This window comes from Cervus elaphus, chromosome 12, assembly GCF_910594005.1.
Source record: "Cervus elaphus chromosome 12, mCerEla1.1, whole genome shotgun sequence".
In the NCBI taxonomy this organism is placed as follows: Eukaryota; Metazoa; Chordata; class Mammalia; order Artiodactyla; family Cervidae; genus Cervus; species Cervus elaphus.
Genome location: NC_057826.1, coordinates 74,961,487 through 74,986,674, shown reverse-complemented (window position 1 = coordinate 74,986,674; position 25,188 = coordinate 74,961,487). Strand labels below are relative to the sequence as shown.

At 39.1% G+C, this 25,188-nt stretch overlaps 1 gene segment (V, D, J or C); it reads right to left on the bottom strand.

Annotated features, from left to right (window-relative positions):
- Positions 1 to 15,965: 15,965 nt before the first annotated feature.
- LOC122705698 lies at positions 15,966 to 16,634 on the bottom strand. The segment is given in 2 exon segments: positions 15,966 to 16,342; positions 16,574 to 16,634. Coding segments are annotated over 2 exon segments (429 nt in total).
- Positions 16,635 to 25,188: the final 8,554 nt, after the last annotated feature.

Below are 25,188 nucleotides of genomic sequence, written 5' to 3'. Positions count from 1 at the left end.
CACCAATTTTGTGGTAGTGGAAAAGGAGCAACAACCCTGGTACTAGGAAAGGGAAAAGCTTAGACCTGGGAAAGTTTGTGTTTGTTGGAAGGGAAGACTGTTCATGCTCTCTTTGTATGCTAGACCCAGCACTACAGCCTAAGCAGAACAACCATGTGGTCTGTGAAAACAGAAACATTGATATGAATATGGCTTGTCCTGGACTGTTCTTCTGTGTCTGACATCATCAATGGAAGCTGTTCAACATGGATTCCCAACCCCCTATGTGTACAAACCTATAAATCAGCCCAACTTTGTTTCAGTATGGTGGTTCAAATGCATATGCTTTTGATGTCTGCCCATCTTGAATGACATATAACTTAACTGCTCATATAATTTAATAAGTGATATAATGATGATTCTAATCAAGTTTAACAATAAATTTAAAACTGGACCAATCTGTCTCCCTTGGAGTTATATGTTTGTGTTTGGGAAGAAAGAACATCTCTTCATTGGGAAGGATGGTTGATCTTTGGTCCCTTTTTAGAAATTAAACCAAAGACCAGTGTGACCAATTTCCTTGCATGGATCATAATGAATATTATACTACGTCCAAGCTTTTTGTATCCTGGACCTTATTCACAATTGACTGGATCTGGGATCCTAGGAGACATGACTGAGCTTAAGCATGCAGATTGGTCTCATCCTGCTATATGAATTTCTGCTCACAATTGCTGTTTCTTCGCTAAGCTGTGTTCAGCTCTTTTATGACCTCATGGACTGTAGCCTGCCAGGCTCCTCTGTCCATGAGATTTTTCCAGGTGAGAATAATGGAATGGGTCACCTTTTTCTGCTCCAGGGTATCTTCCCAACCCAGGGATCGAACCAGTGTTTCCTGTATCTTCCGGATTGCAGGTAGATTCTTCACCACTGAGGTACAAGAGAAGCCCTGCTAATAATGGTTTTAATTAAATGTTGTTAGAGAAAAATCAAATAGATCTAATCTCAGCCTTTGTCATTCAGAGAAATCAGAATAGCAGATGGAGTGGCAAACTCTCAAGAAAAGTTTCTAGAAACTAATACAATTTAGAACCATGAAGTGAATGTTGTTGAAAGGCAGTTCACTGTGAATCTCTTATACTTCTACATGATGTTCGGGGTTTACCAACAATGTAAAGTCATTACCACTCAACCTGAACCATTTCTCAGAGTTGTGCTTGCAGCATGTAACCTTGATGGATGGGGTGATGTCTTCTCTGAGACAAAGAATGAGCTTGCTTACTGCTTGGTGAAAATAGCAATGAATTCCCCAAGCTTGCTATTCATCAGCCGTGACACAACCCCATCGCATGCATAGCATCCATTTACACCCCTTAAATCACCATGAGAGACTTATGGACAAAGGCAACTGAAGCAAATACGCTAGTGTTCATGCTGCTTGCTGTGTCCTAAGTAATGACGTCCTTCATCTCTGACACAGGATCTGTGACTTTACTGATAGCACCAAAGAAACAACAAGCTATTAGCCTGTAAGAGAGTAAGATCAAGTGGGAAGGAACTAAGATGGCAGAGGAATAGGACGGGGAGACCACTTTCTCCCCCACAAATTCATCGAAAGATCACTTGAATGCTGAGCAAACTCCACAAAACAACTTCTGATCGCTAGCAGAGGACATCAGACACCCAGAAAAGCAGCCCATTGTCTTCGAAAGGAGGTAGGACAAAATATAAAAGATGAAAAGAGAGACAATAGAGTTAGGGACGGAGATCCGCCTCAGGAAGGGAGTCTTAATAGAGGAAGTTTCCAAACATCAGGAGACCCTCTCACTGGCAGGTCTGGGGGACGTTTTCGAATCTCGGAGGGCAACCTAACTGGGAGGAAAAATAAATAAAACCCACAGATTACATGCCTAAAAACAACTCCCAGCAGAAAAGTACCCCAGACGCTCGCATCTGCCACCAGCAAGTGGGGGCTGAACAGAGAGGAGCAGGCAGCATTGCTTAGAGTAAGGACCGGGCCGGAATGCCCTGAGGGCAATCGGAGGTAGCTAACGTGAGATAGCAACTTAAACTGTGGGATAGCAAGAGAGAGAGAATTAACCTGGGGAAAGCCCTAAATTTAGGCACTACCCGCCCATTCCCAGAAGTAAGGACTGAGCGAATACCAGAGAAGAGCTAGCAGCTGTGGACAGGCCCATCCCCCACCGGAGGCAGGAGGCAGGGGGGAGTGGAAAGATGCAAACGGCCCCAGAGACGGCACCCGCTACCAAAATGCAAACAGGCTCCCAGCTTATAACCAAAGACTTCCTGAGATTCTGGATGGTTGACATCCACCGGGAGGGTCACAGCCAGAAATCAGCTTCCCAGAAGAGACACAAGGCGCACCCAACCGGTGAGCACGGAAACTGAGGCTGGGACCACGGAGGGGAGAAGGCGCACCGCACCTGGGGAGAGTGCTCTCCTCAAGCTCCTGGCTGCCTGAGCTGCTCGGTTCGGGGAAGGCACAAAACGCAGGCCCAACCGAGTCTGCACTTTTGTGGAGTACCCAAAAACCTGAACCTGAGCAGCTTGGGCCTGGGAAGTCCACGCAACTCAAGGCCCATTCCCTGGAGAACAGCCTGGAGCCTGAGCAGTGTAGACGGGGAATCACACATGCTGCAAGCGGGGCCAAACCCAGTGTGGCTGGAACACTGCGAGTGCTCCCCACACACGCCAGTGACATTTGTCTGCAGTGCCCCTCCCTCCCCACAGCACCACTAAGCAAGCGAACCTAAACAAGAGACCACCTCCGCCCGCTTGTGTCAAGGCGAAATGAGACACTGAAGAGACCTGCAAACAGAAGCCAAATAAACAAAGGGAACCGCTTCAGAAGTGACTGGTGCAAAAGATTAAAATCCCTGTAGTTAACACCAACTACACCGGAAGGGGCCTATAGATATCGAGAAGTGTAAGCTCAAACAAGGATCTATCTGAAACTGAACCGAACCCACCGCAACAGCTCCAGAGAAGTTCCTAGATATATTTTTAGTATTATTTTTTTATAATTAAAAATTTTTTTTCTCTCTTTTTTTTCTTTTTTCTTTTTTTAAAGTCCTCTATTACTCCTTAATTTTCATTTTTATAACCCACTATAACCTGGCCAAAAAAACAAAAAAAGGACCCTATTTTTAAAAGCGAACTTCATATATATTTCTTAAATTTTATGTGCTTTTGTGTTTTTTTAATATTGTATTTTTAAGTGTCTAACCTCTACTCCAGATTTTTAATCTTTGTTTTTCAGTATTTGATATCAATTTTAGACATTTAAGAATCCAACCTTCAGTACCCATTTTCACTCAGGAGTGTGATTACTTGTTTGATCACTCTCTCCCCCTTTTGACTCTCCTTTTTATCCCCCAGATCACCTCTATTTCCTCCCTCCCCCTTCTCTTCTCAATCCAATTCTGTGAATCTCTGTGGGTGTTCTGGGCTACTGAGAACACCTAGGGAACAGAGTACAACCTAGATCTGTCTCTCCTCTCTTGAATCTCTCTTTTTCTCCTCCTGCTCACCTCTATCTCCTTCCTCCCTCTCCTCTTCTTCATGTAACTCTGTGAACCTCTCTGGGTATCCCTCACTGTGGAGAATCCTTTCACTATTAACCTAGAAGTTTTATTATCAGTGCTGTATGGAGGGAGAAGTCTTGAGGCTACTGAAAGAATAAGACTGATATCCAGAGGCAAGAGGCTTAAGCCCAAAACCTGAGAACACCAGAGAACTCCTGACTACAGGGAACACTAAGTAATAAGAGATCATCCATAAGCCTCCATACCTACACTGAAACCAACCACCACCCAAGAGCCAATAAGTTCCAGAGCAAGACATACCACACAAATTCTCCAGCAGCACAGGAACATAGCCCTGAGCATCAATATACAGGCTGCCCAAAGTCACACCAAACCCACAGACCTATCTCAAAACTCACTACTGGACACTCCAGTGCACTCCAGAGAGAAGAAATCCAGCTCCATCCACCAGAACACCGACACAAGCTTCTCTAACCAGCAAACCTCAACAAACCAAACATCCAGCCCCACCCACTGGGAGAAACCTCTACAATAAAAATGAACCACAGAATACCAGAATACAAAAAGGCCACCCCAAACCCAGCAATCTAAATAAGATGAAAAGGCAGAGAAATACCTAGCAGGTAAAGGAACATTAAAAATGCCCACCAAATCAAACAAAAGAGGAGGAGATAGGGAATCTACCTGAAAAAGAATTTAGAATAATGAGAATAAAAATGATCCAAAATCTTGAAAACAAAATGGAATTACAGATAAATAATCAGGAGACAAGGATTGAGAAGATGTAAGAAATGTTTAACAAGGGCCTAGAAGAAATAAAAAAGAGCCAATTAAAAATGAATAATGCAACAAATGAGGTCAAAAACAGTCTGGAGGGGACCAACAGTAGAATAACGGAGGCAGAAGATAGCATAAGTGAGGTAGAAAATAAGATGGTGGAAATAAATGAAGCAGAGAGGAAAAAAGAAAAAAGAATTGAAAGAAATGAGGACAACCTCAGGGAACTCTGAGACAATGTGAAACACCCCAACATTAGAATCATAGGAGTCCCAGAAGAAGAAGACAAAAAGAAAGGCCATGAGACGATGCTCGAGGAGATAATAGCTGAAAACTTCCCCCAAATGGGAAAAGAAATAGCCACCCAAGTCCAAGAAACCCAGAGAGTCCCAAACAGGATAAACCCAAGGCGAAACACCCCAAGACACATATTAGTCAAATTAACAAAGATCAAACACAAAGAACAAATATTAAAAGCAGCAAGGGAGAAACAACAAATAACACACAAGGGGATCCCCATAAGGATAACAGCTGATCTTTCAAAAGAAACTCTTCAGGCCAGAAGGGAATGGCAGGACATACTGAAAGTAATGAAAGAGAATAACCTACAACCTAGATTACTGTACCCAGCAAGGATCTTATTCAGATATGAAGGAGAATTCAAAAGCTTCACAGACAAGCAACGGGTTGAGAGAATTCAGCACCATCAAACCAGCTCTTCAACAAATGCTAAAGGATCTTCTCTAGACAGGAAACACAGAAAGGTTGTATGAACGTGAACCCAAAATAACAAAGCAAATGGCAACAGGACCATACCTATCAATAATTACCTTAAATGTAAATGGGTTGAATGCCCCAACCAAAAGACAAACACTGGCTGAATGGATATAAAAGCAAGACCCCTATATATGCTGTCTAAAAGAGACCCACCTCAAAGCAAGGGACACATACAGATTGAAAGTGAAGGGCTGTAAAAAAATATTTCACACGAACGGAGACCAAAAGAAAGCAGGAGTTGCAATACTTATATCAGATAAAATCGACTTCAAAATAAAGACTGTGAAAAGAGACAAAGAAGGACACTACATAATGATCAAAAGATCAATCCAAGAAGAAGATATAACAATTATAAATATATATGCCCCCAAAATAGGAGCACTGCAATATGAAAGGCAAATGCTAACAAGAATGAAGGGGGAAATTAACAATAACACAATAATAGTGGGAGACTTTAATACCACACTCACATTTATGGATAGATCAACTAAACAGAAAATTAACAAGGAAACACAAACTTTAAATGACACAATGGTCCAGCCAGACCTAATTGATATCTCTAGGACATTTCACCCCAAAACAATCAATTTCACCTTTTTCTCAAGTGCACACGGAAGCTTCTCGAGAATAGATCACGTCCTAGGTCATAAATCTAGCCTTGGTAAATTCAAAAAAATTGAAATCATTCCAGTCATCTTTTCTGACCACAATGCAATAAGATTAGATCTCAATTACGGGGGGGGGGGGGAAATATTAAAAATTCCACCATATGTAGGCTAAATAACACGCTTCTGAATAACCAACAAATCATAGAAGAAATCAAAATATGCATAGAAACGAATGAAAATGAAAACAGAGCAACCCAAAACCTATGGGACACTGTAAAAGCAGTGCTAAGGGGAAGGTTCATAGCAATACAAGCTTACCTCAAGAAACAAGAAAAAAGTCAAATAAATAACCTAACTCTACACCTAAAGCAACTAGAGAAGGAAGAAATGAAGAACCCCAGGGTAAGTAGAAGGAAAGAAATCTTAAAAATTAAGGCAGAAATAAATGCAATAGAAACTAAAGAGACCATAGCAAAAATCAACAAAGCTCAAAGCTGGTTTTTTGAAAGATAAACAAAATTGACAAACCGTTAGCCAGACTCATTAAGAAACAAAGGGAGAAGAACCAAATTAACAAAATTAGAAATGAAAATGGAGAGATCACAACAGACAACACTGAAATACAAAGGATCATAAGAGACTACTACCAGCAGCTCTATGCCAATAAAATGGACAACTTGGAAAATGGACAAATTCTTAGAAAAGTATAACTTTCCAAAACTGAACCAGGAAGAAATAGAAGATCTTAACAGACCCATCACAAGCAAGGAAATCAAAACTGTAATCAGAAATCTTCCAGCAAACAAAAGCCGAGGACCAGATGGCTTCACAGCTGAATTCTACCAAAAATTTAGAGAAGAGCTAACACTTATCTTACTCAAACTCTTCCAGGAAATTGCAGAAGGTAAACTTCCAAACTCATTCTATGAGGCTACCATCACCCTAGTAACAAAAGCAGACAAGGATGCCACAAAAAAAAGAAAACTACAGGCCAATATCACTGATGAACATAGATGCAAAAATCCTTAACAAAATTCTAGCAAACAGAATCCAACAACATATTAAAAAGATCATACATCATGACCAAGTGGGCTTTATCCCAGGAATGCAAGGATTCTTTAATATCCACAAATCAATCAATGTAATACACCACATTAACAAATTGAAATATAAAAACCATATGATTATCTCAATAGATGTAGAAAAAGCCTTTGACAAAATTCAACATCCATTTATGATAAAAACTCTCCAGAAAGCAGGAATAGAAGGAACATAGAACTTCAACATAATAAAAGCTATATATTACAAACCCACATTAAACATTATCCTCAATGGTGAAAAACTGAAAGAATTTCCCTTAAAGTCAGGAACAAGACAAGGGTGTGCACTGTCACCACTACTATTCAACATAGTGTTGGAAGTTTTGGCCACAGCAATCAGAGCAGAAAAAGAAATAAAAGGAATCCAGATAGGAAAAGAAGAAGTGAAACTCTCACTGTCTGCAGATGACATGATCCTCTACATAGAAAACCCTAAAGACTCTACCAAAAAATTACTAGAGCTAAACAATGAATACAGTAAAGTTGTAGGACATAAAATTAACACAGAGAAATCCCTTGCATTCCTATACACTAACAATGAGAAAACAGAAAGAGAAATTAAGGAAACAATAACATTCACCATTACAACAAAACGAATAAAGTACTTAGGAATATATCTACCTAAAGAAATGAAAGACCTATATATAGAAAACTATAAAACACTGATGAAAGAAATCAAAGAGGACACAAGTAGATGGAGAAATATACCGTGTTCATGGATTGGAAGAACCAATATTGTGAAAATGGCTTTACTACCCAAAGCAATCTATAGACTCAATGCAATCCCTATCAAGCTACCAATGGTATTTCTCACAGAACCAGAACAAATAATTTCACAATTTGTATGGAAATACAAAAAACCTCGAATAGCCAAAGCAATCGAGAAAGAAGAATGGAACTGGAGGAAACAACCTGCCTGGCTTCAGGCTCTACTACAAAGCCACAGTCATCAAGACAGTATGGTACTGGCACAAAGACAGAAATATAGATCCATGGAACAGAATAGAAAGCCCAGAGATAAATCCACATACCTATGGACACCTTATCTTCAACAAAGGAGGCAAGGATATACAGTAGAAAAAAGACAACCTCTTTAACAAGTGGTACTGGGAAAACTGGTCAACCACTTATAAAAGAATGAAACCAGAACACTTTCTAACACCATACACAAAAATAAACTCAAAATGGATTAAAATCGAAATGTAAGACCAGAAACTATAAAACTCCTAAAGGAGAACATAGACAAAACCCTCTCTGACATAAATCACAGCAGGATCCTCTATGACCCACCTCCCAGAATATTGGAAAGAAAAGCAAAAATAAACAAATGAGACCTAATGAAACTTAAAAGTTTTTGCACTACAAAGGAAACTGTAAGCAATGTGAAAAGACAACATTCAGAATGGGAGAAAATAATAGCAAACAAAGAAACAGACAAAGGATTAATCTCAAAAATATACAAGCAACTCCTGAAGCTCAATTCCAGAAAAATAAATGACCCAATCAAAAGATGGGCCAAGAACTAAACAGACATTTGTCCAAAGAAGACATACAGATGGCTAACAAACACATGAAAAGATGCTCAACATCACTCATTATCAGAGAAATGCAAATCAAACCCACAACGAGGTACCATTACACGCCAGTCAGGATGGCTGCTATCCAAAAGTCTACAAGCAATAAATGCTGGAGAGGGTGTGGAGAAAAGGGAACCCTCTTACACTGTTGGTGGGAATGCAAACTAGTACAGCCACTATGGAGAACAGTGTGGAGATTCCTTAGAAAACTGGAAATAGAACTGCCATATGACCCAGCAATCCCACTCCTTGGTATACACACTGAGGAAACCAGATCTGAAAGAGACATATGCACCTCAATTTTCATCGCAGCACTATTTATAATAGCCAGGACATGGAAGCAACCTAGACCCATCAGCAGATGAATGGATAAGAAAGCTGTGGTACATATACACCATGGAATATTACTCAGCCATTCAAAAGAATTCATTTGAATCAGTTCTAATGAGATGGATGAAACTGGAGCCCATTATACAGAGTGAAGTAAGCCAGAAAGATAAACACCAACACAGTATACTAACACATATATATGGAATTTTAAAAGATGGTAACGATAACCGTATATGCAAGATAGAAAAAGAGACACAGATGTACAGAACAGACTTTGGGACTCTGTGGGAGAAGGCGAGGGTGGGATGTTATGAGAGAATAGCACTGAAACAAGTATACTATCAAGGGTGAAACATCACCAGCCCAGGTTGGATGCATGAGACAAGTGTTCAGGGCTGGTGCACTGGGAAGACCCAGAGGGATGGGATGGAGAGGGAGGCGGGAAGGGGCATCGGGATGGGGAACCCATGTAAATCCATGGCTGATTCATGTCAATATATGGCAAAAACCACTACAATACTGTAAAGTAATTAGCCTCCAACTAATAAAAATAAATGAAAATAAATAAACAGGTAAAAAAAGAGAGAGTAAGATCAAGATCTGACAAAACCCTCTCTGCCACCTTTACAGATACTATAATAAATACTTGAATTACTTTTGAGAAAAATGTTTCCCCAAACTGGTCTAAAATGGATCTTTTCTGAAGGATGTTCTTTATAGCTTCACGTGGGACTTAACTATTATTTCTAATGAAATGCTTGAGGAATTCTCTTACATGAGTGAGTGAAGTCGCTCAGTCATGTCCGACTCTTTGTGATCCCATGGACTGTAGCCTACCAGGCTCCTCTGTCCATGGGATTTTCCAGGCAAGAGTACTGGAGTGTGTTGCCATTTCCTAATGAAATAAAAACTCCTGGGAAATTAGTGTTATACCCTCAAATGAATATTAATCATGTGAAGAACCTAATACCAGTACACAATCAAAAGTAGAATAAATATGAACCAGTCCTCTGACCATAATTACGATCTGTAATCAAAGCTTTAAAAAAAAAATCTTATCTCCTATAAAATGTTTCTACCAAGGCTAATTATCTGAATATGTTTCCTGAGACTTTCTCTTGCAATAATTTGAAATCAAATTTTGACTTGTGCTCATATTATTTCACTTGAAATTCCTCTTATATTTTCCAAAGTCTTTGGACATGTCTTTTTTTTTTTCTCTCTTTTACATATTTCACTGCAGGGTTCCTAGCTTTCAAGTTGACCTGATTCATTAAGATTACACCTGATAAAGTGAAGTCAGTTGACTGAGGACAGACTGAGACCCTGTGTGAATCTGATTATTTAACAGAGCCTACTGAGCAAAGGAAGGCTGGAACCTGAGTCTTTAAATAAGAGCCAGAGACAACTGAATTATACCACGTAACAAGCAATGAGGACACACATATAGTTAAGAGTTTCAAGGATGGAAATGACAAGAAAGGAAAAGGAAAGCAAAGAGGGAGAAGACCCATGCAAGATTTATTTAGTAGATATTTATCAACTGACTACTATGGGCCAGTCCCTGTTCTAGACACTAAGAGTAAAGACCATGAGCAAAACACACAACAGAACTTATAATCTAATTGGAGTTACTAGCAATGAATATATTGACATGTCAGTCAAAAATATGCCTGCTCATTATGGTTACTACAATTGGAAAATGACCAGGGTGTTTGACACAGAGTTAAGAAAAGGTTTATGGATGGTTGCATTAGTCAGGAAGTTCAGCAAAAGTCAGAAGGTTTTCTCTACAGTAGTGATATTTGGGGAAGAAAATAGAAACCCACTCTATATTCTTGCCTGGAAAATCCTGTGGACAGAGAAGCCTGGTGAACTACAGTACTTGGGGTCACAAAAGAGTTGGACACAATTTAGCAACCAAACATAAACAAGTGATATTTGAGCTGAGACCTGAAGGATGAAAATAGGTCAGGCTCACCAAGATCTGGGGGAGAAAAACTGCAGACAAATGAAAGAATAAGACCCAACATGGGACAAGACATGACAAGTTTAGAAAACTGAAAGATCAGCGTTGTGACTGCACAGAGAGTCAGGGAAGAGAGTTATGAACTAAGATTGAAGGGTCAGGTAGGATTCACATTGTGCAGAGTCTTGTGTACCATAGCCAAGAGCTTGTATTTTATTCTAGAGGCAATACAAATTCACTGAAGTATTTAGGCAGGTAGCAACAACTTTGATTTATACTTAAAAAACCACTGTTGCTACCAGTTAGATTAGTGCTTCTCAAATTTCAAAGTGGTAGAATCACCTGGGGATTTGTTAAAATGAAGATTCAAATTCAGTAGATTTGGAGTCGATCCTGGGATTCTGCACAAGTTCTAATACTGCTGGTCTATATTTTGAGTATCAAAACTCTGGATAACTCTCAAAACACTTTGAGAGAAAAGAGACAAGTTAGAAGGTAACCTAGATCAGAACAATGCTTTCCAAATTTTGTTTAATACATCTTATTTTATGAAAAGATCAATTCAATTCATTCACTCAGTAGTGTCCAACTCTTTGCAACCCCATGGACTGCAGCACACCAGGCTTTCCTGTCCATCACCAACTTCCAAAACTTGCTCAAACTCATGTCTATAGAGTCAGTGATGCCATCCAGTCATCTCATCCTCTGTCATCATCCCCTTCTCCTCCTGCCTTCAATTTTTTCAGCATCAGGATCTTTTCCAATGAGTCAGTTCTTCACATCAGGTAGCCAAAGTACTGAAGCTTCAATTTTAATATCAACCTTCCAATGACTATTCAGGACTGATTTCCTTCAGGATTGACTGGTTTGATCTCCTTTCTGTCCTAGGGACTCTCAAGAGTCTTCGCCAACACCACAGTTCAAAAACATCAATTCTTCGGCACTTAGCTTTCTTTATAGTTCAACTCTCACATCCATACGTGACTACTGGAAGAACCATAGTTTTGACTAGATGGACTTTTGTCAGTAAAGTAATGTCTCTGCTTTTAAATATGCTGTCTAGGTTTGTGATAGCTTTTCTTCCAAAGAGCAAGCATCTTTTAATTTCATAGTTGCAGTCACCATCTGCAGTGATTTTGGAGCCCAAGAAGATAAAATCTATCACTCTTTCCACTGTTTCCCCATCTATTTTCCATCCGCCATGAAGACCAGTTGCCATGATCTTAGTTTTTTTAATGTTGGGTTTTAAGCCAGCTTTTTCACTTTTATGAAAAGATATTAGTTCTTATTCTCTGTGAGGTACTCTGATGTTTTCTAATCTTATTTTTTTATTACAAAATGTGTAATGACAAAAACCTTACTAATTAAAATAAAAGAAAATTAAAACTGAAATTTTTCACTTAGTAAAATGAAAACTAATTTAAAGTAGTAATATCCTGACTTGGTATAGTATTGGAAAGTCAGCAGCTTCATGGGTTGCTGTTGAAGCCATAGTTTGGTGAAAAATTTCTTCATGGAAACCAAACATTTAGTGTCATGTTTTTTCCTGTATCCAAGCAATTTCACATCCATTGAAACTACAACTTAAATGATGTTCATAAAAATATTGTCTAGAATAATATATAATTGGAAAAATACCAAATAGTGATTAGTTTTTAAAATACATCTAAATAATGGAAATTAGCCAATCATTTAAAATTATGCCTTTATGTTCTCTGACATGGAAATATCTACAATGTTGAGAAAAACAAATATGTTAATAAATTCCAAGTATATTATAGTCCCCTCTCATAGAAAAATATAGCTGTATAATACATGCACTAAAAATTCTGAAAACTGGTGATAGTCATAACCTTTATGTCATGAAATTATGGGAGTGTTCTCTTTTTAAAGGTGTTTATATCTTCTAATTTATTTAAAATTAATATATATAATTAAGTAATAAAATTTTAGTTTAATTTAAATTTAAAATACTAGACTCCTTCCTTCAAATTCTGGATCCATTTTTTGCCTTTAGTGGAAGAAGCAATTGACAAAAGGTCAGAGTGTCTGAGTTCTGTTCCCAGCTTCCATTTTGCTATAACTCATGCTTTAAGTGGCCATTCAAATCCTGTAGATCCTAATTCTTTTACCTATTAAATGAACGGCATAGACTGAATCAGTATTTCCTAAAGTGTGATTGATGCAAGAGGTCATGGTAGGCAGCACATAAAAGAAAATTGTAATTGTTGCAGACAAGGTATTATTTTAATTTGTCTTATGTTACATATAAGGTATTATTTTAATTTGTAATAGAAAAAATATAACCTGCACATGAAATATATGGTTTCATATATAACATCCATTAAAACAAGGATAACTTTTTGCACAGTCATTTTTAAAGTCTATTTAATATAAAAGCAAATTTAATATTAAATTAGTAAATAATTGTATAAGTGGTACACAGATATTAAAAAAATCACAAAGACTATGAACCAGTGAGTATGACACTACTGGTGAGGGTACAGCATGGTGAAAACTTGCTTTCTGAACTGGATTCTGAGCACAAAGGGGCCTGCCCTCTCACCTGAAGGGTAGACGGTGAAAAGAAATCTCAGCAAACAGGCCCAGGATGAGTACAATTTGCACTGAGGAATGAACTTTCAATAGTAACAAATGGAAATTTAATTCAATATAAATTCAGATTCGTCACATAAGGGAGGGATAGATTATCTTTGATTTCTGTTTGGAGACAGAGACTTTAAGAAAACTCCCTCTGTGGATGAAGCAAACACCTTCATTCCCACCCCAAGGCTAGACCCCTGTCAAGAGGCCCAGCTGGCAGCTGTGGGACAGGCTGCAGGTGCTTGGAGAGCACTGTGATGCAAAGCACAAAAGTAGGCAGCTGAGTCTCCAGGGTGGGAGGCTGAGATATGCAAAACACTGTAAAACTTCTCTTTTCCCAGGAGTTCTTTAAAATTTTTGTCTGCCTGCTCTTTCTGGCTTGATTGAATTAAAGACAAAGATACAAGTCCTTCCCCAGGCTCTTACTTGAACCAGACAAAGTTGTAAAATGTTTTTCTTTTGATAAGTACAATTAAAATCGGCATGTGTTCTCTCCTGGATACTCAGGAATGAAGAACTCTGGTCCAATGTATATTGGCTGCTCACCCCTGTTTGAACAGAGAACCACAGACAAAGGAGATATATTAATGGCCAATTATTTTTTGAAAGAATATATTTCCTTTTCACAATCCCCCCCAGCTGACCCCAGTAACACTAACCACTCTTCTATAACTTTCAGATTTATAGAGATTACTAGGATCTGCTCTTTTTATTCATAACTTCAAAGCCAGCCAACTCACAGCACAGCTGCCAAAAAAGAACCAGGCATGAAACTCCCAAAGACGTCTCCATTTTTTCCATTCACCAGACTCATGAGAACTCAGGTTGGAATCTGCGAGCTCTCAGACACTACCAGGTCAAGCAACTTGTTTATCTAACTGCATATTCATGAATCCGCTGTCACAGGAAGCTGAGAGACTCCTCAGCAAATCAGAAATTAGATCCATGCCCCTGTGCACACACTCACTCAGCTTCTTCTGATCTCTGAAGGGGTAACATGGAGAGAGGACCACATCAAGATCAAGTGCAGAGGACTTGCAGAGTAGTCGGAGAGATACACCTACTATTTATCTCCTAGATTTTTCTCTTCCCTTTCTACTTAAATAAAATTCTTGAGCATCTACTGCCGGGAGCCAGCACACGAGATCCCACCCATGACAAGGTCATGAGGAGAAGACCTGACAAGCAAGGCAGATCAGGACTTCAGGGATTTCAAAAAGCTGCCCCAGTGCTCACCTTAAAGATGATCTCTGTCTTTCTGATGCTTGCTATATTAGACTACTCCCTAATTTCTGTGACACAGGTAGAAGGCCTTCCCCGATCTCTTTCCAAACAGAATCAACTTAAAACTTGAATCAATATGTCCCCTGGACGGTGGTATCCTATAAGATTATTCAGGATGAAAGGAGTGTTTCAATTTAGACCCCTTTGCTGGCATTATAGCCTGCTTGGCAAATGTGTACTAATGCACATGACTGCTCACAACACCTTAATCATGAACAGCATAAAGAACCTGATCACACAAAAAGGCGCTAATAGGCACAGAGCCCTTCAGGGGGTGAGGAAGCCCTATTAGAGAACATAAAAATATTATTCTAAAAGTGGTTATAGTTAAAGATTTAGAAAAATAAGAGTTTAGAATTGTTAATTTTAACCGGGAATGCTAAACAGGGGCTGCCTCACCGGGGCTGCAGAGTCTTTGTGTGGTAAACCTTTTAGATAAATTTAACTGATAACTTCTGCAAAAGGACTGACCTTTGTGTTCAACAAAGAATAGATTACAGAAAACAGCTTTGCATTCACCTAGGTCATAAAATGTCAATAGGCCCCAAGGCCAGAAGATAATGTACAAGACTCTCACAAAGAAGTACACAGAAAACACCCTGGTTTCCTGTAGGACAAGCTGATGTAATATTAAACTATCTTCCCCTTAAAAATGTACTAACTTGGAATATAAAAGCTACAGTAAAAAAAAAAAAAAAAAAAAAGATTTGCCAGACTCTACTACACACCCCCAGCCTGGTCTCTCTCTCTCTTTTCCTCGCCGATGCCGTTCATCCTGAGGGTACCCCTGGATCTTGCTAAGGCTGGACCCTAGCAATCTACCATGTACAAGTTATTAAAATTGAATAACTAAAATCAACACTCTCCAAGGAAAACCTCGTAAGATTCTTTTCTCTCCTGTCAGTGCAAAAACCTGCTGAGTGAGCTGATATATATGAATTTAGTTATTGACACTGTAGCTCAGGATAATTATCTTACATCCGGACCCTGCTTCTTAAATCTTGTATGGATTCTTCTTATAGTCTACATTAAATTATACAAGAAGGAAGGTATTGTCATTTTCTGTGTATAATGCCTGTGAGATAAAGAAAACAAACACAAAAGACATTAGCGGTCTTACCAAATATTGTCATCAGCTTCGTCAACATTTTGCTTTTATACTCAGTTGACATTCTACTATTTGCTGGACCCCACCCAGAGCTGACCTCTCTCTTTTACTCAAAATTATCATCTACTTCAGGATAGTAATGCAATATGATGGTCTTACCCTTGGGAATAACCAGGTGAGCAGTTAACTTTCTGTGTTGAGTGAGGATACCTCTATGTTAGTAGATACCTAGACTCAAGTTCAAGTTCAGCCATGTCTGAAAGAGAAGCGCTAGCTCACTTTGAAATTACACACAACATTTCAAAAACTGCTCCTTAACAACCTCCAGGTGCAGGTTTGGGTACAGAGTGCGAGTGCCTGGGGAGCACGGTGCGCCCACCACACAGATGTAGAAGGCTGGGTCGCCGAGCTGGGCAGCGGTGAGGGGCAGGGAGCTGAGCTTGGCAGTTGCATCCATAGTCGCTGTGTACCGTCCATGTGACTTTTTGTTGTCACTGTAAGTCATGGTTATCAGGGGAACAAGCCCTCTCCCAGGGTCCTGTGTGTACCACCTTATGTTGTTAACGGGGCTCACTGTATAATTGCATTGAAATGTGCAACTCTCTCCCTCCAGGACCACCAGGGCTGGAGGACTCTGTTCCACTTGGCTTTCACCACTCACACCTGTTCAAAAAGCAAAGAGAGATCTGAGAGATAGCTCACCCATTTTTATTGCTTTCTAATTTGGATCTCTTACTCCTCTCCAGAATGAATCCCAGCTGAACCATAACATGGCCCCAAATTCTTCTCTCCTCCTACCCCAACGCAATACATGCAGTACACCTTTTTGAAAACTTTAAAAAATATTCTCTGGACTTACTGTGTCAACCTGGCTAAAATTCTTCATTAACTTACAGCAGAAATGAAGCCACAGAACCACCAGGGAGGATCTCACATGCATCTCCATTCTTCTGCACTGGGCTGTCCCCCAAAACTGACTAGTCTATTCAACACCTTTTATTTATTTACATGAACAAAGGATTCTCAGGGATTATGCTTAGCCAATCAGAGACTACATCCCTATTGAGCCAAAGACCAGATTTTGCTGCTTCATACTCAATCATACCCACAGGCAGGGCCAATGGAAATACTGCCATCTTGGCGTCAGAGCCACGGTTGCTCAGAACCTTGGGTTAGGCTTCTTGCTAGGTTTTCTTCTCATTATTTTGAACATAACACTGAATATACGCCCCTATAAGTCTCTGTAAACAGAGTAGGTTAGTACATAAAACATATGTTGAAAAACCTCGGTATGAATTCTGACTTATTGGATAGGAGAGTTAAGCCTCCGTTTTCTCATCTGAAAATACATGTGGTAACACTTTGCTGTCATTTTTGAAAGATTTAAAAGACGTGATGTGGACTCTCAGCATGATGGCAAAGGAGGAAGCCCTATCTCCCTCTCCTCCACAGACATGGACTCAACAACGGTATTAGCAACAATATGCCTTGAAGGACAAGGCAGAACCAGCTAAAAGTAAACGCGCTCCCGGAAGAACAAGCTGAGAGCAGTCACATTTACAGGGGGGAGAAGACCAACTTAACCTCACCCACATCAGTCCCTCAGATGGGCTGAGCTCAGTGCTGTGTGCCCATCGTGTCCCCCATGGGGGAGGGGAGTGATATTGGAGCTTGCACCCCACCTTCAGTCCTCTCAGGGCCCCCTCTGTGAGCTGGTTTTCTATCTTACCTCCCGCCCAGTATGACAGGCAGAGAGCAATCCCTTGGACAGTGAGCAACAAAGGAAAATGCAGGACGTCTCTTTTGCTGCCAGTCCTGCTCTGTGAACTTGGAAGAGCAGAACTGCGGTTCTTCCTCCAAAGGGGAAAAGACAGCAAATGGGGGGGGGGGGGGGGGGGGAAGGAGCTGGCCTTACTCCTAGCATTTCAGAGTAGGAATGGTTTCTCTCTCCCCCTATTCAGGATGCAGCAGAGCCTGGTCCCTTGGGATAGTAAGGAACAAGGAAAGGGAGAGTGTAGTTCTCCAACTAGCACTGCCCTGCAAGTGTGGGAATCAGTGCAGAACTGGTTTTAACCCCACACAGAGTGAAGGGGGCCTTATGCCAGATAATGCAAAGCACCCTCCGCGGAGCCAGTTTCTACTTGCTTCAGGTCATACTTGGCACTGAATGACTGACAGGGCTTGGTCACTGGAACAGCTAGCAGCAAAGGGAGAAAGAATGGTGTGGTATTACAGCTAGTACTGATCTGCAAGGTGGAGGAAGGATAGAACTGAGGTGTTTCCTCCAAATGAAAGGACAGGAAACCAACAGGTCCTTGTCCAAATTTACTCAGGAGTACACTCCCAAAGGGACTGGTCTCTATCTTGCCTCATATTTAGCACCACTGACTGAGGAAGTTCTCGTCTAGTCGAGACCAGACCATAAATACTGGGAGAGGTACCTGCTGCTTCAAAAGCTCACACAACAAAGCCAATCTACAAGATGCATAAATAATCGAGACAACATGATACAATCAAAGGCAGGAAATAAATTTCCAGTAACCAACTGAAAGAAATGGAAATCTGTGAATTACCTTAAAAAGTGCTAAGTGTAGAAGCTTGTGAAAATTTTCTTATTGCTTCTATTTTCTCAGTGAAATAGGAAGCCAACAAACACCTGAGAGTGGATATCTGAGGATTTATTCCAAACTTGAAATATAATGCCCAAAGAAAGCAAAAGAATGGCAAAAGATATATCACATAAACACTTACCTTAAAAAGCAAACATATTATCTGCTTGTATAACAAACTAGGCCTTCAGAATTGGATTATTAGAGGTGAAGACACATGCACATTAATCCTATTGGTTCTGTTTCTCTGGGGAACCCTAATACAGAGAACTTTTAAAATTCATAAAGAAATTTCATAAGCAAAAAACCATAGTCTCAAATTTTTGCATGTACCTAAATAATATATATATAGTGGGTTTTACATACTTTTGTGAACATGTTATATTTTACAATAAAATTATTTTTAAACATTGATGGCTCAAAGAAATGGTTGATTAGTAACGTTTACTACAGAAAAGGATGAAAACAGAATTAGTCCAGGAAAATCAAGAGCAGAAGAGCTGAGAGAAGACAAGAGAGCAGAGAGGCGAAGGGAGCAGGAGAGGAAGAAGAGAGAGAAGAAGAGAACCTTAGGCCACAGAGCTGCCCATACCTGTTCTGCTTAACCTAGGGGCAAGATGTTTGAAATACAGTAATCAATTTTCAACAACACCCTCAACAGAAGCAAGGATAGTTACTAAAGTAGATTTTTACAAACTTCATCAAAATTCAATGTGGCAACAGGAAAAAAAATTCAAAAATGTCCTACAAAGCAATGACAGAGTTCAAAACACTGAGGCAGCTGCAGATTTCAAGGCATTTCAAGTAGATGTGATTCCTCCAAACTCTAAATCCCAGTCCTCATTATTTAAATCCTCTTCTTCAAGAAGACAGATGACACAAAATTGTTCTTGTTCTCCAGTGTTGGTTGTCCACTTCCCATCTTCGTGTGTACTAATTGTGAACATGTTTTTAGCGACTTTGCCTGGGTCCCCAACTGACAGAGCTGGGAACACATGATAGTTTCCATTGCCTGAGATACTTCTTACACATCTTGTGATGCAATGGAGTGGATTTATCTCTCCTTACTTCTCCAATGGCATCTCTCCAACCACATTATTTTCTCTATATTTCTAGCACAGGCTTGAAGTTGACGGGACATGTATTCCTTATGTATCCAGTAAGCAACTGGCAAAAAGCATTGCTAATATTGAAATATAAATATTGAATAGAAAAGAATGCCTAGGTTGAAAATCTTAATAAGGAAAAATGAAAGAGATAGGAAAAAAGAAAAATATAACATTTAAAAATCAGAAGAAAGATGAGCCATTCAAGATGTTGAGCCTGGATAGCTGCCTCAAAATAAACAAAAACTGAGAAAAACAGATAGCCTTAACCTCAATCTCAACTCACATACACACACACACACACACACACACACACACACACACACACACATGAAAATTTAAAGACAAAACTAATCTGAGAGAAATTAAAGAAAATATGAGATAAAATTTTATCATTTAACGTGCTACAGATTATGAAGCATGAAATATATAACTCAGAATCCATAAAAATTTTTTTCATAAATTTACTACATACTATTTTTAAAATTCTGCATAGCAAACATGAACAAAGTCAAAAAGATTTTATTAAACTTTTTTAAAGACATATATATGACAGTTTTATGACAAGTTTCTTAACAGAGAATGCTCTTTCAAATCTATATTTAGATGACTCTAAAACAGGTGTTGTTTTAGTTGCTAAGTCACATCCAACTCTCACGCACCCCGTGGACTGCAGCCCACCAGGCTCCTCTGTCCAGGGGTTTCCCAGGCAGGAATGTTGGAGTGGCCGCCAAGTCCGTCTCCAGGGCCTCTTCTGGACTCAGAGACTGAGCCCTCATTTCCTTCCCACTGAACCATCTGGGAAATCCCATAACACAGTAGGGAATGGTAAGATACCTGAATAGAAAACTTACACAAAAACATGTAAATGACTTTTAAATGAAATGAAGTTCCATCTCATTCATAAACTTTAAATAATTTTTTAAAAATTTAAAGCCTAATTGATAAGCAAAAGTCCAAACCTCAGTAATACACAAAGTTTAGGGAAAATAAGTATTCTGCCTAATCATGACTATTGTTGGTAAAACTTATCTAGAAGAAACTTTAGTTGAATCATAAATACTATGGGTATGTTACTTTCTTAAATAATATTTTATTTCCCTAAAGTGAATATTTAATTATTATATTTAAAGTTTTTAATTATTTTGGCTTTCTTACTTACACGTGCCATTGCTCAAATCATCAATGTCTAACTTCTAATTTCCTGCTGGGTTTGGAAAGTGATCACTGCTTATTATACAGGCACTGGTAGAGAACATAGGTAGTCTCTGCTTATATATTTTTAGTCCCCCTATTTTCAACCTTCACTCCCTGAATGACCTCGGAACACACACACACACACACACACACACACACACACACAACGTGTCATCCACCCTAATTATTCAAATGTAATTGATGTTTCTGGTCTCTAAATTTTTCCGGAAGGGTACAGCAGCATCCCAATGATTCTTGTTCCTTTTTTCAATGGCCCCAAGTCTCACTATTTACGTGACTTTACCTTGAAATTACTTTAATCTTGGACAAGGAACTATTGGTGTCATGCTCTTTTGCCAAACTCACTAATGAGAGTTGGGTATGGGGAATCTTCACTTCTTGTTCTCAGGCCCTAGTCATTTGTATGAGTTTTGTATCAACCAGACACTGAGAGACAGAACACCACAGAGTGTGCCCAGAGTGGATCAGTCAGACGCTCCACATCCAGGCTCCGCTGCTGCTCAGAGTGAGCATCAGCTCCCCCTGTAGTTCCCTTCTCTGTGTCTCTCAGAGCACAGTAGTACACAACCGAGTCTGACTCTTGGACTGAGGCTTTCTTCAAGTGGAAGGATTTTGATTTTCTGTGGTATGTGGCTTCAGACTCTTTGCTGATTCCCTTCTCCTTGTCCTTCGTGGCTTCCAAGAGGAGCTGTGACCCTTCTCTTGAATAGTGAACATATCAAAAAAGAGTCGGGTACCCGGTGGCTGAATAAGTGCAACTGATGGTCAGAGCAGCCTTCTCTGGAAGCGTCACTTGGCCTCCTAACTGGGTCACTGAGTCTCCACGGGTTTGTCCTGGGGAAAAATAAGAGTTCTGTGTGATCTTAGGCATAAAGCTCTGGGATAAAATTATGATTAAAGGTTTTGTTGACAGAGCAAAATAAAGAATCCACATTTTTAGAAGCATTTTGCTTACCCAGCAGGAAGAGTATTATGGTCACTAAGCCTGAAGAAGAGTTCATCTCTAGAGTATCTCCTGAGTAACATTCTTGATTCTTAACATGAAGAAATGTTGAAGTCACGGTGAAATTTAGTTTCATACAGAAAATGTGTCTGCGTTAGGAATCTGCACCCTCTGGTGGACAGGGACAGAAAAGTGATGCGTGTATCCTGGTGTCCTCCACAAATCAGAAAAATGTTATCCTTGACTGTATCCATGAGGCACATGTCGGTCTTCAGGTGAGGCTTGGAAACCTGATCAACAGTTGTCAACACCTCTCAGGTCTGTTTTGTTTTTAGGATACTACCTGAGATGGAAGTTCTTCAACAAAGCATCCCAGGTATTTCTGTAGCTGAGAAGATGTCAATTTTCTTAAGCACTTTAATATAGTGCCTCATGAATCCATGTGGGCCAACCTATAATCCACTGACTGTCAGAAAAGGGTTTTGTGGCTGATTACAGAGGAAGTAATAAGAAGTCAAGTCAGTATTGAATGAATCTCTATTTCTCAGCATTGTACCCCAATTTATAGAACAGTGACTTACATTTATTACATACTCACTAAGTATTTGCTATACCAAACAAAAATAATGAATAAAGGGTCTTTGATTGAGGAATCACTACTACTTGAAATACAGTATTTTATCATTCCTGAAATAATATCATTTGTAATAAATGCTAGCTTTTTAATAAAATATTTTCAGGGGGAAAAAGTCACACTATCCTATCAATAGTCAAATAACCTTGAATTTCAAAACCATTGAAATATGAAAACAAAAGAACTACCAAAGCTGAATTTATCAAATCCTTATAGAATGATCTGACATCAATATCTTGTTCTACTATTTCCCTGATTTCAAGATAAAATGGTTAATCTATCTGAATCAGCCAAGACTAACCCCATACTCTTAGTGAAAATCTAGCTTCAAGACTGATTCTCTTAGCACCCATCTGCCACATTTTGCTGCCAAACTTTAATCAAATAATTTTCCTCCACCAGGTTGTGAACTCTAAAAATGTGGATTTCTGGCAAAAGCCTGGAGCATGAATTAGGACTCTGTTCTTTCCCAGGTTTTCAAATTATTAAAGACATAGCTGATATTTATACAACAGCTGATAATAGAATCAACGTGTGACTGATTTTAAATGACAGATTCAGGAATCCCAACTATAACTTCATGAATTGTACTTTTCAGGATTGAGACCAAAAAGTATAATTTTTCTCCTTGACCCCATTGCACAGCTTGTAGGATCTTAGTTCCCCACCCAGAGATGGAACCAGGGCCCTCGGCAGTGAAAGAACAGACTCCTAACCACTGGACCACCAGGGAATTCCCAGAAAGTCATAACTTTTAAAACTCCCAGATAGTTTTGTTGCAGCCAGTTCAATACTGGTTTATAAGATTTCTTTTTTAATCAGTGTCCTAGAGCAAGATGGTCATCAATGATCAGGAAGAAATGCAATTTTTTAAACTGATCTTTTGTTATGAAGTAGCAGCAGCAAAAACAAGCACTTCTTTATCTTACTTTTTATGAATATTCATCTTTGAAAAAATAAAATAAAAAATCCTCAAGGCTATCAGGATGAAGTTCTGGAGTGGAATACACCTTCTGTAAAACCCTGTTAACCATGCATCCCTAGACACACATGCATGGGTGCTCAGTCGCTTCAGTCATGTCCAACTCTTGGCAATCCTATGGACTGTAGCCTGCCAGGCTCCTCTGTCCATGGAATTCTCCAGGCAAGGGTTATCATGCCCTCCTCCAGGGGATCTTCCTGACCCAGCAATCAAACCCACAACTCCTGAATCTCCTGCATTGCAGGAAGATTCTTTACCACTAAGCCACAGGGGAAGCCCCATACTAGACACAAAGATGGAAGCTTAGCTCAGCCTGATTTCTGGAGATCACTCTCCACAGATTTCTATCAAGCAGCTTCATCAGTCCAAAGTTAACATACAAATAATTTCCCTGATCCAGATTTAAGTAATAAAATCAGGCTCAGATTCTCTTTTGGGTTCACATATTCCTTCCTTTCTCCTTTATTTTCCAACTCTGTTGTCAAATATGTTCTCAAAACTATGCTAGGAAGAATTCTGAAAAAATTTGACACATTAAACAGAAAGCAAAAAATAAGTTTTGATGATGCTGGATTGAAAATAAATGTATAACATATGGACATAGAAAGTTGCTATCCACACCTTTAAAAAACATATAGGACGATATGAGGAGAAATGAGGAGAAAACATAGAGGAGAAATATTTGGAAATGGGGTCACATTAGAAGACTCATGCAACATTGAAGAAAGACATTTGCTAAACTTGGATTTTTAATTGTTTTATAAATACACAACATTCACAAAACTATACTGAACTTATTTTAAATAAACAAGTTAATAAGATTTGACATGTGTACACATTTATGAAGCTATTATTCCAGTCAAGATAATGAACAATGCATCACCCAAAAAAGTTTCCTCACATCTCTTTATAATCATCTCTCAATCCTTTCCCCACCTCCTACTCCAATTTTCATGCAGCACTTCCATCATGAATTAGTTTGCATATTTTATATGATATAAATGGAATCATGTGTACTCTTTTGTCTAGCTTCTTTCTCTCAGCATAATTAAGATTCTTTCATGGTTGTATATCAATGGTTCATTCCTTTGTATTGATGAAAAGTCTTCCATTACATAGATATAAAGCAATTTGTTAATCTAGTCACCTATTAACAAACATTTATGTTAGTTCTAGTTGGAAGCTGCTACAAACAAAGTTGCCTTGAGCTTTTGTGTGTCACATTTTTAGTAGACATGTGCTTTCATTTTTCTCTTGGATGAATATCTGGGAGTGGAATTCCTGGAGCATATGGTAGGCGTTTATTTGACTTTAACTTTCTTATTTTTTTCTAGTGGTTTTTTGTAGATTCTCTTGGATTTTATACTCAGATAATTATGCTGTCTGTGACTAAAGACAGGTTCATGTCTTCCTTTTCAAATTGTGGGGTTTTTTTTGTTGTTTTTTTTTTTTTTGCTTCTTTCTCTTGCCCTTTTACACTGGCTAGAATCCCTAGTAAAACACTATATACAAATGGTGAGAGCCAAAATTCTTTCCCTAGTGCTGAAATTAGGAGGGAAGCATTCATTCTTTCACCATCAAGTATGATGTTTGATGTAGTTTTTGTAGAGGTTTTTTATTTAGTTGAGGAAACTCCTTAGGTCCTAATTTGCTGGAAGTGTTTAAACACGAATGAATGCTGAATTTTCTCAAATGCTTTTTCTGCATCTATTGAGGTTATTCTCGTTAATTAATCAACTGCTACTTGTCAGCCCCTGTAACTACACTATTGATAACTTGCCACAATAAAATGTCAAAGAATATATCACCCTCCCATTTTAAATAATAAGACAAGGCTCACGAGTGTCTAGAAAGTTCATGGCAGAGCTAATAATTTTGAATAGAAATCTCTCCGATAGCAAACCTGATTCCCTGTTTTTTATACTATAGATAATTTTCAGGGGCTTCCCTGGTGGCTCAGTGGTAAAGAACCCACCTGCAATGCAGAAACTGCAGGTTGGATCCCTGAGTTGGGAAG